The 18,195-nt window shown below is 44.3% G+C and overlaps 1 protein-coding gene across 1 annotated transcript in view; it reads left to right on the forward strand.

Moving 5' to 3' along the window:
- The first annotated feature begins 458 nt into the window (after nt 1-458).
- The window catches only part of LOC122944674 (dipeptidyl peptidase 4-like), a 113,913-nt gene continuing 96,176 nt past the window's right edge, over nt 459-18,195 (forward strand). Inside the window, 2 exon segments of the mRNA XM_044303210.1 lie at nt 459-816; nt 1,049-1,136. Coding sequence (XP_044159145.1) covers nt 811-816; nt 1,049-1,136 — 94 coding nt within the window. The 5' untranslated portion in view covers nt 459-810.

Raw genomic sequence — 18,195 nt, forward strand, 5'->3', positions numbered from 1 at the left:
CCGTATGTCCGTTCCATGGCATATGCAAAGATATAGAAGATGTGTTATTCTTGTCCACATTACAGACAAGGATAGAACTGTTCTATTATGGGCCGGACGTTCCGAGTTTTGCAGATTCGCAAGTTGGGGATTGCAAAAACAGCTACGTTCGTGTGCATGAGCCCTTGCGATAAGAACAGGTGATATCCAGATGCTGCAGAAATATGGCACACACATGAGCCATGTTCCCTTCCACATCTGCTCCTGTCTACAGAACTTTTTATGACTGTGCCCTTTATTGCGTGCAGCTCAGATCAATCATTGAGACTCTGTTTTACTATATTATTAAAAGTCCATCTCTCCACCTTATTCTCGTGAATCCCGGACCATTACTTTTGAGTTTTACTTTGCAGTGAAATTCCCAATCTGATTGGGCTTATGTTACTCTCATCACACAGTCTGGTTTACCCCCACCCCTTCACAGTCCAAAACAGCTGGCAGAAACTTTCTTCTATCTCTTCCTTGTTCTGTTTGAAGCTGTTCCTATTACAGCCTGTACTTTTTCCTCTTCGTTATACTATACACTGCCTCTAGACCAGAGTCTGCACTTCAAAGATCATGCTGCAGTAGTAGTAATAGAGTGGCTGGAAGAATTGCCTGCAGGACTATGCCCAACCTCACCTCTGGATTTACTAATGTTTAACTATTTCTACTGGAGCTGTTGACTGGTCACGGGATAAATAAGATTTAAACTTTTTTTTTTCTTTTTGTCTCCACTGCTCTCCTTCACCCTGGATCAGGGAACTACATTCCCCAGACAGAGCCCCAAAAATGAAGGTAAGTCCATTGAATTTTAGATATTTGTGTTGCTCACCATAGGATTGTATGTCATTTCTTGCTGGTAAGGGTTAGCTCAAATTTAAGAATGTGGAGTAAAATTTGCGAAAGGTTAAGCTAAATTTGCAGGAATAGATTAAGCGGATGAAAATGCTCTTCTGCCCGGAGAAAAATGAAAAGTTTCCACCCATGGTTGAGGGCAAGACGGTGATTATGTCCATGTGTTTTGCAGACATGGGTGAAGTGGTTGATCGGATTGCTGGTGGGGGCAGTAGTTGTGGCTGCCATAGCTGTTCCTGTGGCTTTGCTGGCATTTAAAGGTAAGGACACAGATGTTTCTCAGATTAGACCTACAGAAATAGAGGAAACGCCATCATGGAAACGTACAGTTTGAGTTTGGAAAAGTGTCTGTAAAATATATGTTCAAAGTGCAATTGTCGTTTCTGTTTATTTTTAATATTGTGTAATGTTGAAGATTTTTGTGATATACCGTACTTTATTAGGGAAAGATGTTTCTCTATACTGGGGTGTAAAGAGCCTTCTTAAGAAAGCACTAACTGAGCGTTATGGGCAACAGTAAAGTTTAATTATGCTTTCCATCCTAGCAAAATAGGACTATTTGTAAATGGGCAGCTCAGAATCAGGAGAGGTGCTATAGAGGATGCAGAGGCAACAGTCGCACCTGGGCTGTGGTCTCTGAGGGGGTCCAGAGACCCCTTTAAGAAAGGTCCAGTATTTAAAAAAAATTCGCACATGCTAGGTGGCGGACCTGTTAAAGATGCTTTACATTGGGCCCTGAGTTGCTCAGAAAATTGGGGTCATAATTCATCCAATTTGGAAGGCAATTTTTCTTGAAGAATTAATAATATACCACAGAAGACATAGCTACAGTGGAAATTATAAGTTAATTTGGACCAAAATCAGTTACCAGATCAAATCAAATGTATTTGTTATAATAATAGTAATAATAATAATAATAATAATAATAATAATAATAATAATAATAAATTGTTGTTATTGTTATTATTATTATTGTTTTATTATAATTTATTTTTTATTTTTATTATTATTATTATTATTATTATTATTATTTCCTATTGCATATTTTTCTTTTCAATTTCCATACTGGACATATGACATTTTTTATGGCCATCATAATATCAATGCAATCATTTTTTTCCCCATTCTCTTTATTTATATTCTACTGTTATTCTATAGTAGTAAAAAAAGATTGTAATTACTTTTATTACTCCCTATCCTCAAGATCAAATATCCTTCTCAAAGGACTTTTCTCATTAAAATTACATTTCTCCCATCCTGTGGATGGGTCTCATTAGTGGAGGTCCGACCACACTGCCCTCCCCCTCTCCCAGTTATGAGTTTGAATAGAGTGATGGTCATACATGCATGCTGTTCGCTCCCTCCAGCGCTTGTACTCGGCTGCTGTTGAATGGAGCAGCAGACATGCATGCACCTCTGTCACTCAATTCATATAAGGAGTATGAGACCCTGTTCTTGTGATCACTAGACCCCTGCTGGACACCGTATCCTGTGGATAGGGCATATTTTGTTTAAGCTGGCAATAGATTTTAGATAGCTGTCGTTCAAAGCCCTGTTTAGCAGACAACTTTCTTTCCCAGTTCCGCCATACACATACTTACTTGGCTGTGGATGCGTGTGTTTGGAATGTGTAAAGCCACTGCCATATACCTCTGGTCACCTATTTCCCGACAACAAAAAGAATTGGCAAGTTGAAATCCAGCTGCTCAATCTTTCAGCAGCAGATGTCGGGGGAGTGTTGGGAGACCCCCTTAGACCATTAGATGGTTGAATGGTCCCGCCAGCTTTATACATAATCCTAGAACACCTCAAGGCTAGTGTCCTAATAGGACTAATTCTTTTATAGTTGTCAACCTGTTCAGTGTCACATAGTGGCTAGGTGATAAATGTTTGTAGCCCGAATACCTATTAAATATCATCACAAAGTGACCTATTGTTTAAATAATGTTTTATGTTAAACATATTTTTTGAAAGAAATGTTATTTTAACTTTCCTTGTCAATATCTATTCCTACAAAAAAAAACCCTAAAATCCTGCAGTTTTCGCACTGGTCACTAAGGGTTATATAACACGTGAAGATTCAGCAGGCGATTGTCGGGAGAGAAACTGTCCTTCCCAGCAATCGTCTGCTCGCTAGGGGAGGAGATCGCTGCTATGACAGGCAGCGATCTCCTCCTCTGTATGGGGATCTCTAATGCTATCACTCATCCCTATACTAAATCACTGTTTGCCGGCAGCAGATGGTGATTATCCGGCACGATCTGCCGGCGACAAACAAGGATTTCTAAACCTGCTAAAAGATTCCAGTTACCTGATAAGCGAGAGTTTGGTAGTTCATCGGGCGATCAGGCGGCAGTATTACACTGCCAGATCATCAGTAAAGAGCATTCATGCGAACGCTTGTTAGCGATAATCTTCACGATTATCTGCAGGTGTAATAGGGCCTTAAGTCTAATCATAGTCACCACTCTGTACAGATCACTGCAGTTATCTGCTTAGATAACATAGGATCCGCTATTCACAATAGGCGATATCACAGCTTATCTACTCCCTCATGACCTCTGCACAGGTCACAGAGCATGCACAGAAACATTCTTATAGAAGTCAGTAAGGTCCTCTTCTGTCCATTGTGTCCATGGCGGCTGCTGAAAAAGCAAATCTCTTTGATTATATCAGCTTTGATTGCTTATTATGCATTGCCTCTTAAGGCCCCTTAAACGGGACGATTCTTGGTCAGATGATCGCTAACAAGTGTTAATAGGAATGTTCATTAGCAATTATCGGGTAGTGTAAAAGTGCCGTTGATTACCTGATTAACAAGTAAAATGCTTGTTCATCGTGTAATCACATCATTCATGCATGTTAACAGTATCTGCTGCCAGCAAACAACAATGGGGATCAGCGGTGGTATACTGTGGAGGAGATCGCTGCATGGAAATGCAGCGGTCTCCTCCACTGTCAAGCAGGCTCTTGTCAGGAAGGAACGCTTCCTTTCTGACAATCACCTGCAAAATTGTCCCTTGTAAAGGGGTCTTTACAAGGAACCTCAGAAATGCGAGATGATTTTTGGGGGGCAAAAGGTTCATCATCAACCCAGCATTGATTGTGCAGGTTTTCTTATGTAATCACTGTTATTTAAGTGCAATCTATTGAGTGTAATTGTAGCTTTGCCGGATACAATGTTCTCTTACCAATTAAGTTATTAAACTTATCATCAGTTGGTGTTTTACTAATCCTCTGCTCGGTCATTCATTACATCTGGGAAAGACACAGTAGATCCAATTGACCTACAACTTGTTCTCATTCCAATCTGATTGTCGAGTTCGACCAAGGTTCAGAAACACTTTCTGTCGTCTTTACATTAATTTTTTTTGCCTTTACAATCAGAAGCATTCTAGGCTTAACCTTAGTCATTTCAGATTTTTTTAATTTTTTTTTACCTAGCAAAGAGGCAAATTTTTTCTACATATTGAGCTTTTTTCTTAACAATATTTAGGTCTACTGAGTCAAGTCTGCTTAGTTTTCAGCCTTTGGTATACAGCCCGATTGTCCCACCAGTGGACTAGAGCAGGGGTGCCCAACCTGCGGCCCTCCAGTTGTTGCAAAACTACAACTCCCAGCATGCCTGGATAGCCTACAGCTATCAGCCTACAGCAGGGAATGGTGGGAGTTGTAGTTTTACAACAGCTGGAGGGCCATAGGTTGAGCATGCCTGGACTAGTGGATCATCTAGTTGGTGTAGAGCCTGCACGTCCCACCAGTGGAATATAGGTTAATCTAGTTCTGGCACAAAAACAAAACCCGCCTCAAAAGAATAGAGTAGAGTAGAGGACATCCTTATTTGTGGAACACATGGTCTTGGGGGTTTCTCAACTTTGAGGTTATTTCATATTCGTTAAATAATCTAACCATTCTTATTGCCTACGTAAGAGTAAAAGCAGGAATTTACTACTTACTACAAATTAATTTGTCCCGTGGAATCTGAAGATGGGCCAAAGTAAATGTAGGTTCCATTCACACTCCTGTCATGGTGTCTGTTTATAACAGAATCCACAACACACATCTAGATCAGTCACGTGACAGATACCACCAGTACCCTCTAGACCACATTGAGGTATAATTGAGTGCATCGGGTACTGTTGCAGTCAAATATGACATAATGTGGACATGCCTCTGATGCAGATGTGAACTGAGCCTAATGCTGGCCATAGACATTAGAGTATTGTTGGCAAAACTTGCAGATTTTGGTGGGAGCAGCCAACCATCTAATGCATACTGTATGGTGGCAGTTCGATTCAGAATGCATGATCTTTGTTGAGGATGTAAGCTGCCTCCAGAGGTGTCTGGCAGTGGTTTACAGGCTCTCCCAAATCAGAACAAATGCATGCTCATCTGAGAATGGGAGGGTTGGCAGGAATAGCTATCTGATGTGTATAGTCAACTTAGGAGATACCTTAAGACAGGGATGCCCAACTTGTGGTCCTCCAGCTGTTGTAAAACTACAACTCCCAACATGCCCGGGCAGCCTACAACAGGGCATGTTGGGACTTTTAGCGTTACAACAGCTGGAGGGCCGCAAGTTGAAAATCCCTGTCTTAAGAAGTTTATGAAGTTCTATATATGTTAGTGGGATCCATCATATTTCAAGTCATCACAGGTTCCAACAAATTCACAGGCAACTGGTTGTATGGTCTCAGGGGCGGTTAGGCCATAGACCCTACAGGGAAATTTTCTGGTGGGCCGATGGCCAAGGGACTACCCGAGCCCTTCTCTCAGCCAATTACATAATGAGCTGATGCTACAAGAAAATTTAGACTAGCACATTCATATACATAGTCACAGGTGCATATCCATCAAGCAAACATGATTGATAAATAAATGGCTGCACAACTTTATACATATAAACAATAGAGCTGAGAAATGGGGATCATTCTAAATTAAAGTGGTATTATACCTACTATAAATGGAAAAATGGAAGCTCTTAGCACACATTTTTGATCAAACGGGTGTCGGGGCTTCAAAGCAGAGTACAAATGTAGCTGGTTCCTACACTGCCCTGAAAATTGTAGGCTTAGGTGAGTCCAAGAGAGGTGGTATATTAGTGTTAGGTACCCATCTGCGGAAGCCACCTTGACGCCTTGTAGATGGGCCCGACACACGTTTGATCAAAAATGTGCGCAAAGAGCTTCCATTTTTCCATTTATAGTAGGTATAATACCACTTTAATTTAGAATGAGCCCATTTCTCTGCAGCCATTTTTTTTATCAACCATAATGATCTGATGGTCATTCATTATTACTAGGAGCATCAGGTACTTATTTATCTGACCAATGGCCCCCAGGTGCCCCCTTAACTCAACAGTATGATTGTCCTCAGGAGGGTGAAACAGTTGAATACTGTGGTGAGGGTGGCGCTGTGGTGTTTAGTTCTGCTGGGTGCTATTTTGTGCTGCATTACAGTATTGCAGGCCCTGCTTACTTTTATTGTCTCTGCCTAATTGTGTTGCCTCTCCTTCTTTACATTTTGATCCACCTACAACATGTGGCCAGATTTGGAATTTTTTTCCAGGGCCACTGTAAGTTCCCAGTCCGCCTCTGTATGGTCTTAAGACCCCTTTACATGGGAGACTGAGCAGGCAGTTATCGGAAATGAATCATCTCTTCCCGATAATTGCCTGCTCATCAGAGAAAGTGAGCGCTTCATTTACATGTAGCAATCATCTCCTCTGTATGGGGACTAACAATTGCTGCTGTGATCATTCGTCCTCATAATTATTGTTGCTGGATAGTTAATCCCTGTTCACATAATATGATCTGGTGACATGAAGCAATGATTTTGGTGTTTTAGGAATGTTCTTCCCAATAATTGCCCCAGCTTTGTAGGAGCCTTTACAGACCACAGTGGTGATCTCAGTAATTAAGAGTGATAATGGATATGTTCTCTTTCGCGGTCTACAGGAAAAATCCAGCTGGAGTACGTATAATCTACATCATACCTTTCTATAATGAGATATGATGTCTTCTTGTTTGGCTGACTCTGACATTTTTTTCTTTATCATTTGTTTACCTTAAGACAGTACGAGGGGAGGTAGATGACTTTGGAAAGAAACCAAGGACAGACATTAACAGCTGTTCTATAACACTTCTTGCACAGAAGAGCGTGTCTGATTGTGATGGAATAGAGTCTGGAGATCTAGTGATATTGTACGAGTTTGCGTTCTGCTTTTAAAATTGTTAATATATATATACAACATGCTTTTCAATGGCTATTGTTTACTTACTGCTCCAAGCGCCAAGCTACATCTGTATTTATGGATGAAATATAGGTTGGAACTAGAGAGCCATGCAGTAAAGGAGATATGGTTGTGTTATTCAATATGTAAATTTGGGGTACAGTGTACTGAGGGGTGGATCTTGGTGCTCCTCAGCTCCTCTACGTTCCTCACATTTCAACACCCCCATTTCCTTGACTGAGCCAGAATTATCACCGAACTCTTGTTTGGCCCCATAATTCTCCTGTTGATTCTATAATCCCCACTCGGGTGAACCTGCTCCAGAGACATTTACTATGCATGTGCCAATTAGAGAGTCAACTGCGCATGCATGGAATTACTGGGCTTGGCAAGAGCACAACGATGCCTGGCTCTGTCAGTGATTTCAAAGGCTAACATGACAAATTCGTAAAAGCAGAGTAGCTGAGGTGCACTGAGAAGCTAGGGCACTTCCCTCGGTGCACTGAAGCCCTAATTTACATATTAATTAAAACTACCAAATGTCTGGAATGACGCAACAGACTTTAGCCATTAAAGTGAAGTGAAGGGAAGATTAGAGAAGCGTCATTATAGTTAGCTGCACAGGACAGTTCAAGAGATGGTTGCCTTAGTAATGAGGTTATGACAATGTTTGAAAGAAGAGGGGAAGATACTAGAAGAGAGAGATTTTCTCTCTGAAGTAATTGGCCAGATCTTCAACACAGAGGTCTGTAATAGACGCCTACACTTTAGAACTTAGGAGGGGGGTGAAAAGTGTCAAAGAGTTTTTTTGGGATTATTGGATAGCGAAGAGATCAAGTCATGATAGGTCTGTTTGGCGTGGTGAAGGGCACATTTATAAGTTCATAGCATAAATCTGTAATAGAGGAAATCTGGTGTATGAGATTTTCTCCATAGGCGTTCAGCATTCCTGGAGCACCTCTGGAGAAAGCGAGTTTGTGGTATGTGCCAAGGTTGCTTTCATTCTGTTCAGATTCTGCTTAGTTCTGAGTTTAGGGAGCACCATTTCTAGGGTACGTACTTCTGAGGGTATCATTATAGTGTTTTGCAGCCAGATCAGGACATGAGAGGAAAGAGATTAGGGACAATGATGACTGCAGAGTGTCTATAAGTTTCTAAGGGTCAATAGGATGTAGATTTCTGAATGTGTGATAAGTAGGAGCATGCTGAGCTGGATAAAAATGTTCAATAGTGAAGGAGAGCAGAGCTGGAGGAAGGACCAGATGATTATTGCTGTCTTTGTGTGTCTGAGAATTAGAAAGTTGTGAAAGACCAAGATGAGGTTAAAGATAGATGAGGTTAAAGATAGAATCTGGGAGACAGACAGGGAGATCGAGTTGTCTATGGGAAAGTTAAAGTCACTCAAAATGAGAGTTGTTAATTCTGAAGACATGAAATGTGGAATCCAGGTAGCAAAGGTGATCCAGGAACTGATGGGTAAGCCAGGGGGGGCAGATAAACTACTGCTACTGTTAGGGAGAATGGTTGGAAGACTCTGAAGGGTGGACCTCAACAGATGGAAATGAGAGTGATAGTACTAGGGAGATGAGAGAAATGTAAGCCACAATAATAAAGAGCAGCAGAGTAAACAGTGTCAAATTACTGAATCCAAATTTTAGACTTTTTAGACTTTCTATTGAGTTTGTCTACAGTCTCGTGCTCAGCAACAAGGAGATGCGGCGCTCGGCTGAGCGCTTCTGATCCTTCATTCTAGCGATTGGTGGGAGTCTCAGAGCTGGGACCTCTGCCGATCAACACTTCTGATATGTCCCTATGACATATAAAAAATTGAAAACAAGTGTAGTTACGCTTTAAATTGCTTGTCTCATCTCATCCTTCCTCAAGGCAAGAGGAAACACAGTACCAATAATCAGTTTGCCAGGGAACAGCGGAGCGCACCAGCTACAGGAGCTACAGAAACCACACATGAGAGCTACGGAAACAACGTAGCACAGCAAGCTATGCTGGTTGCAAGTTATAGATACAGCATATCTTGCTGTGTTACTCTGTTTCTGGCTAGTTGTCAGTACTGTGTCTTATCTGTTTTTAGTAATGGCAAGATGAGACAACCCCTTTAAGAGAATTACCGTATTTTTCGCGGTATAAGACGCACTTTCCCCCCCCCCCCAAAAGTGGGGGGGAAATAGCACTGCGTCTTATACGGCGAATGTAGCCGATTTTGCCTAGTTTTCAATGATACACCCGCCGCGATGCCGTGCGGCGGGTGTATCAGCTGTGAGGGAGGAGGGGCTGGGGGCGGCATCTGCATTTATAATGACAGCGGGGCCCGTGCAGTGACTGTATTCTACTACACGGGCCCCGCTCACTGTATAATCATATCCCTAATAGTTAATTGTTGTGTGCATGTAAAAGCATAATGAGCGATAATGATGAGCGCTGTCTATTACTTACAATTAGAAGCGCTCGCCGTTCGGAGCAGAGAGGAGGGAGGAGGCAGGCCGGGAGGACGGGCCCTGGCAGTGTGAGTCATACGTCACGCGCCTGCGCCGCCCACTTTATGAATGAAGCAGGCGGCGTGGGCGCATGACGGATGACTCACACTGCCAGCGCCCATCCTCCTGGCCTGCCTCCTCCCTCCTCTCTGCTCCGAACGGCGAGCGCTTCTAATTGTAAGTAATAGACAGCGCTCATCATTATCGCTCATTATGCTTTTACATGCACACAACAATTAACTATTAGGGATATGATTATACAGTAAGCGGGGCCCGTGTAGTAAAATACAGTCACTGCACGGGCCCCGCTGTCATTATAAATGCAGATGCGACCCCCACCCCCATTATAAAAGCAAATGCGACCCCCACACTTATGGAGGGGATCTGTGGATGACACATAGCATAAGATGCTATATATGTGTCATCCACAGATCCCCCCCATAACTGTCATACACAGATCCTCATAACAGTGCCATCCAGAGAGGATCCCCCATAAGTGTCACCCACAGATCCCCTATAACAGTGCGTCACTCACAGATCCCCCATAACAGTGCGTCACCCACAGATCCCCCATAACAGTGCGTCATCCACAGATCCCCCATAACAGTGCGTCACTCACAGATCCCCCATAACAGTGCGTCACCCACAGATCCCCCATAACAGTGCGTCATCCACAGATCCCCCATAACAGTGCGTCACTGATCCCCCATAACAGTGCGTCATCCACAGATCCCCCATAACAGTGCGTCACTCACATATCCCCCATAACAGTGCGTCACCCACAGATCCCCCATAACAGTGCGTCATCCACAGATCCCCCATAACAGTGCGTCACTCACAGATCCCCCATAACAGTGCGTCACCCACAGATCCCCCATAACAGTGCGTCACCCACAGATCCTCCATAATAGTGCGTCATCCACAGATCCCCCAGAACAGTGCGTCACCCACAGATCCCCCATAACAACAGATCCCCCTTAACAGTGTGTCATCCACAGATCCCCCATAACAGTGCGTCACCCACAGATCCCCCATAACAGTGCGTCACCCACAGATCCCCCAGAACAGTGCGTCACCCACAGATCCCCCATAACAACAGATCCCCCATAACAGTGTGTCATCCACAGATCCTCCATAACAGTGCGTCACCCACAGACCACAATTAGTTCAAAAGCGCACCTTTTGGTTCAAAATATTTTTTTTCTTATTTTCCTCCCCAAAAACCTAGGTGCGTCTTATACGGCGAAAAATACGGTAGAAAGAAAGAGAGAAGTCACGAATATAGGAAAATTTGGTGCGCACTAATCAAGTCCCAGATGGGCCCACCCCTTTAAGTATTGTAAGAAGGAAAATAAAAATAAGATGAACAGCATGGGAAAAACACAGTCGTGGCATTTTTTTAATTTCCCACCAAATACTATTAAAAAATTAAGCACTAACGTATACAGATCTAGCCAGTGTTACCTTGACTGGCTTAACACGGTGTGACAACAAAATCACATAACAGTAATACAAATTGCGACCAACCTGGCCGAGTCAAGATAATGCTGGCTACATCTGTATTCACTGGTATATTATCCATCCACACAGAACCTTTTCCTTACACCACTAGGTCACTGTGACAATTTGGGTCAATGTAAAAATTGTGCTCAGGTGCTCAAGTAGAACACCTCTGGATGCTCGGGTGCCCTACCAAGCACCTGAGCACAATGGAAGTCAATAGGAGAACCCGAGCATTAAACCAGGCATTTCCTGCTCTGAAGAGAGGAGGGTGTCTGGTTCACATGAAAAGGTCAGAAATTTATGGAAACACCACTGAAATGGTTCGGGAACAGCATGAGGAGGATGCATCTTGGACTCCCAGGTCACTGCTGGGAATGATATTGTCCGAGTAGTGACAATAATACGCACAAAACCGAAGATAAAATCGATTTTAGAGGAAAAATTGTTAGGAAACATTCTTTCCTGCCTATTTACTTGTATATAAAGTGCAAGTGCTGTCAAAAATTACAAGGAAGAGACACTCCGATATAACCTGTATATCACATAAAGGAGGGCCTCATTCACATTGTGGTACAATTGTTCAGGTAGTGGGACTCCTACACTTATAAAGCCTATGCACTAAGTGAAAGGGCTGCCTAAAATTACAAGGAACTGGCACTCCAATACACCCTTTATTACACATAAAGGAGGGTATCATACACACCCTTGAAAAATTATAATTGATGGCCTGCTGGTGACCCTCACCATCGAAAAAATTATAGTTGAGGGTCTGCTGCTGAGCTGACTCTCTAAAACATTAGGGGCGAGTGCCTGCTGCTGAATTGACTATGGAAAAATGTATTGGTGAGGGTCTGCTGCTGAGCTGACTATCAAAAATATTATGGACGAGGGCCTGCTGCTGAGCTAACCATTTAAAACATTATGGGCGAGGCCCTGCTGCTGAGCTGACCATATAAAACATTAGAGGTGAGGGTCTGCTGCTGAGCTGACCATCTAAGACATTATGGACGAGGGCCTGCTGCTGAGCTAACCATCTAAAACATTATGGACGAGGGCCTGCTGCTGAGCTGACTCTCTAAAACATTAGGGGAGAGTGCCTGCTGCTGAGCTGACCATCGAAAAAATTATAGTTGAGGGTCTGCTGCTGAGCTGACCATCGAACAAATTATGGTTGAGGACCTGCTGCTAAGCTGACCATCAAAAAAATTATGGTTGAGGGCCTGCTGCTAAGCTGACCATCAAAAAAATTATGGTTAAGGGCCTGCTGCTGAGCTGACCCTCTAAAACATTAGGAGCGAGGGCAGCCTAATAAGCATGTTGATATGATGGAGGAGGAGGACGAGAAAAGGAAGATTGAACCATATATGCTTTCTTGTGGTGTAAGGGGTGCATGGGAATACAGTGTATTCAATACACCATAAAAGCCCCATTTAAAGTGCCTTTATGTTCAGCCGCTTTACTCTGATGGAGTAGAGAATTCAGGGGCAATCCAGGAGGGGCAATCAAGGCCTTGTTCAGTTTGAGAGTCAACCAGTCAGCATTTTCAGTTGACAGGCGGACGCACTTATCAGTTATTATGCCCCCAGCAGCACTAAATACCCGCTCTGACAAAACGCTGGTTGCGGGGCAGTCCAGCACTCCAAGGCATAGAGCGCCAGTTTGTGCCACTTGTCTAGCTTGGACACCCAATAGTTGTAAGGCACAGAGGGAACATTGAGGACACTGACATGGTCTGCTACGTACTCCTTCACCATCTTCCAAAACTTTTCTCTCCTTGTGTGACACTAGGCCGCGCATCAGGGTGAGGCTGCTGGCGGGGTGTCATGAAACTGTCCCAGGCCTTAAAGAGTGTTGCCCTGCCTCTGTTGGAACTGCTGTGTGTTCCCCTCGTCTCCCCTCCTCGGTTGCCCAAGGAACTACGTACTCTGCTGCCAGCATTGTCAGCTGGAAATTTTTGGAGCAAATTTTCCACAAGGACCTTCTGGTATTGCACCATTTTGCTAGTCCTCTCCACCACAGGAATGAGAGATAAGAAGTTTGTAGCGGTGGTCGAGAAGGGTGAATAATTAGTAATCGGTGTTGGCCAAAATGCGTATAACGCAAGGGTCACAGAAAAGGCAGCATAGCATAAAGTCAGCCATGTGTGCCAGAGTCCCAACAGACAAGACTTCGCTGTCCTCATCAGGAGGATGAATCTACTCATCCTCTTCCTCCTCTTCGGCCTATCTACGATGAACATATAGAATACAACTGCTGTGGGTACTACCCTCTGTAGCAGAGGCAACCGTCTCCTGCTCCTCCTCCTCATCATCATCCAATTCGTGCTGTGAAGATGAATGGAGGGTGGTCTGGCTATCACCCTCTGTACTGTCTTCCCCTATTTCCACCTCTTCCACATGCAAAGTGTCCTTTTTCATTGTGAGCAGCGATTGTTTCAGTAGACACAGAAGTGGGATGGTTACGCTGATAATAGCGGCATCGCCGCTCACCATCTGTGTTGATTCCTCAAAGTTGTGTAAAACCTCACAGAGGTCAGACATCCATGCCCACTCGTTGCTTGTGAAGAGCGGAAACTGACTGGAAAGGCGACGAACATGTTGCAGCTGGTATTCCACTACTGCCCTCTGCTGCTCACAAAGCCTGGCCAACATGTGTAATGTGGAGTTCCAGCACGTGCTCACGTCGCACAACAGTCGGTAAGCTGGCAATTGCAAGCGCTGCTGCAGCGTTGCCAGACCGGCAGCAGCTGTGGATTACTTTCGGAAATGGGCACACACGTGGCACACCTTCACCAGTAGCTCAGGCAAATTGTGGTAGGTTTTGAAAAAATGCTGAACCAGTAAGTTGAACATGTGGGCTGGGCATGGTATGTGTGTGAGCTTGCCGAGCTTCAAAGCCGCCACCAAGTTACGGCCATTATCAGACACAACCATGCCTGGTTCTAGGTTGAGTGGCGAGAGTCACGGCTCAGTCTGGTCCCTTATACCCTGCTGCTTCTCACCTAAACATATTAGGTGGCGCGGCCTGTTGCCGCTTCCCCACTGCAGTGCTACACTGCTTTTAGCTACTGACCAATGGCTGACTGGTGCTGTAAGATGATAATTCAGAGGTGGAAGTGGAGGAGGAGAACAGGGGTTGCAGCCACTAATGTAGGTGGTGGTGGAAATCCTGATGGAAGTAGGACCCACAATCCTTGGCGTCGGTAGCACCTGTGCCATCCCAGGGTACGACTCGCTCCCAGCCTCTACAACATTCACCCAGTGTGCCATCAGGGAAATGTAGTGTCCCTGGCCGAATGCACTTGTCCATGTGTCAGTGGTTAAGTGGACCTTCCCAATAACTGCGTTGGTCAGGGCATGGGTGATGTTACGGGACAAATGCTGGTGTAAGGCGGGGTCGGCAGACCAGGAAAAATAGTGGCGGCTGAGTAACGAAGGAACGCCACCGCCATCAGGCTGCGGAAAGCCTCTGTGTCCACAAGCCTAAATGGCAACATTTCCAGGGCCAGCCATTTGGAAAGGTGCGCATTTAGTGCTATGGTCTGTGGGTGGGTGGCTGGGTATTTGCACTTTTGTTCAAAGGCCTGGGGTATTGACATCTGTACGCTGCGCTGGGACACAGAAGTGGATGTGCTAGCTGATGGTGCTTGCGAAGGTCCAGGTGCAGTGCGGGAGGCATCCGGGCCTACGTCTTGGACAAGGGATTGGCCAGCACATAACACAGGGGAAGAGGACTTTTGGGTCTCTAACACCAACCCTGCCTAACCAAAAAATATAATTTAATTCCCTACACTATCTGTCCCTTCTACAGCACAGCTCTCCCTGACTAAGACTGAGCCAAACCACGTGTCATTGGGTGCTTTATAGCTGATGACGCGTTCCGGCCAGCCAATCATTGTAATGCCAGCAACCAACATGGCTACTGCATTACAGTGAGTGGCAGTACTTACCTGCATGTTTATTGGCTGCGTAGCAGCCAACAAACGTGCGGGAAGGAGACTCGAGCATGACGCTCGAGCACACGCGGTATTCGGCTGAACACCGCAATGTGCCGTGCATCGCGATGCTCGAGCCAAGCTGGTGTTCGGCCGAGCATGCTCGATCATCACTACACCACTCCCCACCCCTTGCCAAATTCTCAATCCAACAATTTTCCCCCAACCCTACTGTTATAGACAAAGATAGAAATTACACAAAGCACTACAATACATAGAGGGTAATACAGAGCTACATACCACTTACATCCAGTGATGCCTCCTCTAATGTAGACACTCTCTTTTCTCATGTTCTCCATTGGAAGCACATAGCCTTAATAAGGTTTTTTTAAGCCACGTCTTGTCTCTGCAGAGTGTGACACACAGACATCTTATATTTATCACTTTTTAATCATCATTCCCCTCCTGATGCCCAAACATTATCATCCTGCTGCTACCCCCATACGTGTGCCTGCTGTGCTTCCCTATGCCCCCAAATACTATACTGCAGTGCTATACAGATAGTACCCCCATAGTAATAGTGCTCCTGGATAGCTCTCAATAGTAAAAGTACCCTCCAAAGAACCCACAATAGCAACCCCATTAGTGGTAATGCCCTCCATGTTTTCCCCAATAATAATGCCCCCTCAGTACCCCCAATACTGTGCCCAATGTGCTCCCCAACCATACAGCAGAAATAAAAGTGCCATACAGATATTCCCCCCCCCCCCCTCCATAGTAATAATGGTCTCAGACTGCCCTCACTAGTAATAGTGCCCCCTACAACAACCCCAATAGCAACCCCATTAGTAGTAATGCCCTCCATGTTTACCCAATAATAATGCCCCCTTAGTACCCCCAATACTGTGTCCACTGGTGCTCCCCAACCATACAGCAGAAATAACAGTGCCATACAGATATTCCCCCCCTCCATAGTAATAATGGTCTCAGACTGCCCTCACTAGTAATAGTGCCCCCTACAACAACCCCAACAGAAACCCCATTAGTAGTAATGCCCTCCCCAGTGTGCTCAATAATAATATCCCCACAGTACCCCCAATATTAATAATGCCCCCTAGTAGAAATAAGGTCCCTCTAAGCAGGGCCTGGACTGGGGATAAAAACCAACCCTGGAAAAAGTTGCACACCAGCCCCACAGCATCGCGTCATTATTTACTTGTTTATAATAGGAGAAAGCGTTCATTTTAAAACACGTGTGTAAACACGAATATGAACTTTGCCCCACGATAGCTCTTTTGTAGAACCCCCATTGTTCATATTATCACAGTAGACCAGCTTTTCCCAACCAGGATGCCTCCATCATTTGGATGTCAGGGCATGCTGGGAGATGTAGTTTTGCAACAGCTGGAGGCATCCTGGTAGGGAAACACTGCAGTAGACCATTATCCAATCCAATTGGGTCAGAACTAAGAATAATCAACTTATATCAGCTGTACATATATAATTATATATAATTATATACAGGAGATGCCCAGGTTATACCAGCATGGTCCATATCAGTATATACAAGTAGATGTATAAGTTATAAATCTTAAATAGACCATGCTGGTATAACCTGGGTATCTCCTGTATATAATTATATATATACAGCCGGTATAAGTTATACATCTTCTTGTATACAGTGTATAACTTATACCAGCTGTACATATATAGATATTTACAGGGGATTCACAGATTATAACAACTGTACATATATCATTATATACAGGAGATACCCAGGGTATACCAGCATGGTCCATTAAAGATTTATAATTTATACCAGCTGTACATTTATAATGATATCCAGATGATGCCTAGGTTATTCCAACTTAGTACATATTTAATTTATACTCAGATATAGTCCTCCTGTAAGTACCTGGCATTTCCCCTCTGTCCTCCTCTTCCTCCCCCACTTACCCCTCTTTCTCACCTCCCCTCCCCCCCCCCTCTTCCTCACCTACCTTCCCCTTCTGTCCTCCTTCTTACCCCCAGTTCGGGACGTGCGCCTCGTAGTCCCAGTATTCGCGGCTCCTCAGGCTGTTTACATCAGCATACACATGGGCTCTGCTCCCGGTCTGCAGGCTCGGCATAGCTGCTGAGAATCTGGAGGTTAGGCCCCGCAGGTGCTAGGGAGGTGGCTAGGGCTAGGGAGGTGGCGGGAGGCCACTCGCAGGAAGAGAGGGAAGGCCACACACAGGACCGCCAGGTCGGGCCGGGATCACCCCTCTGTGGTTTATATATATATATATATATACAGTCATGTGAAAAAATTAGGACACCCTTTGAAAGCATGTGGTTTTTTGTAACATTTTTAATAAAAGGTTATTTCATCTCCGTTTCAACAATACAGAGAGATTAAAGTAATCCGACTAAACAAAGAAAACTGAAGAAAAGTCATTTCAAGATCTTCTGTAAATGTCATTCTACAAAAATGCCTATTCTAACTGAGGAAAAAGATAGGACACCCTTGCCCCTAATAGCGAGTGTTACCTCCTTTGGCTGAAATAACTGCAGTGAGACGGTTCTTGTAGCCATCTACCAGTCTTCGACATCGGTCTGAGGAAATTTTACCCCACTCCTCAATGCAGAACTTTTTCAGCTGTGAGATGTTTGAGGGGTTTCTTGCACGTACAGCCCTTTTCAAGTCACCCCACAGCATCTCAATGGGATTCAAATCTGGACTTTGACTTGGCCATTCCAGGACTCTCCATTTCTTCTTTTTCAGCCAATCTTTGGTTGATTTACTAGTATGTTTTGGGTCATTGTCATGTTGCATGGTCCAGTTCCGCTTCAGCTTTAATTTTCTAACTGATGGTCTCACATGTTCTTCAAGCACCTTCTGATACACAGTAGAATTCATCGTGGATTCTATGATGGTGAGCTGACCAGGTCCTGCTGCAGCAAAGCAGCCCCAAACCATGACACTTCCACCTCCATGCTTCACAGTTGGTATGAGGTTCTTTTCTTGGAATGCTGTGTTTGGTTTACGCCAAACATGTCCTCTGCTGTTGTGTCCAAATAATTCAATTTTGGACTCATCTGTCCAAAGAACATTATTCCAGAAGTCCTGGTCTTTGTCCACTTTATCTCTGGCAAATGTCAGTCTGGCCTCGATGTTT

This window comes from Bufo gargarizans, chromosome 8, assembly GCF_014858855.1.
Source record: "Bufo gargarizans isolate SCDJY-AF-19 chromosome 8, ASM1485885v1, whole genome shotgun sequence".
Lineage (NCBI taxonomy): Eukaryota > Metazoa > Chordata > Amphibia > Anura > Bufonidae > Bufo > Bufo gargarizans.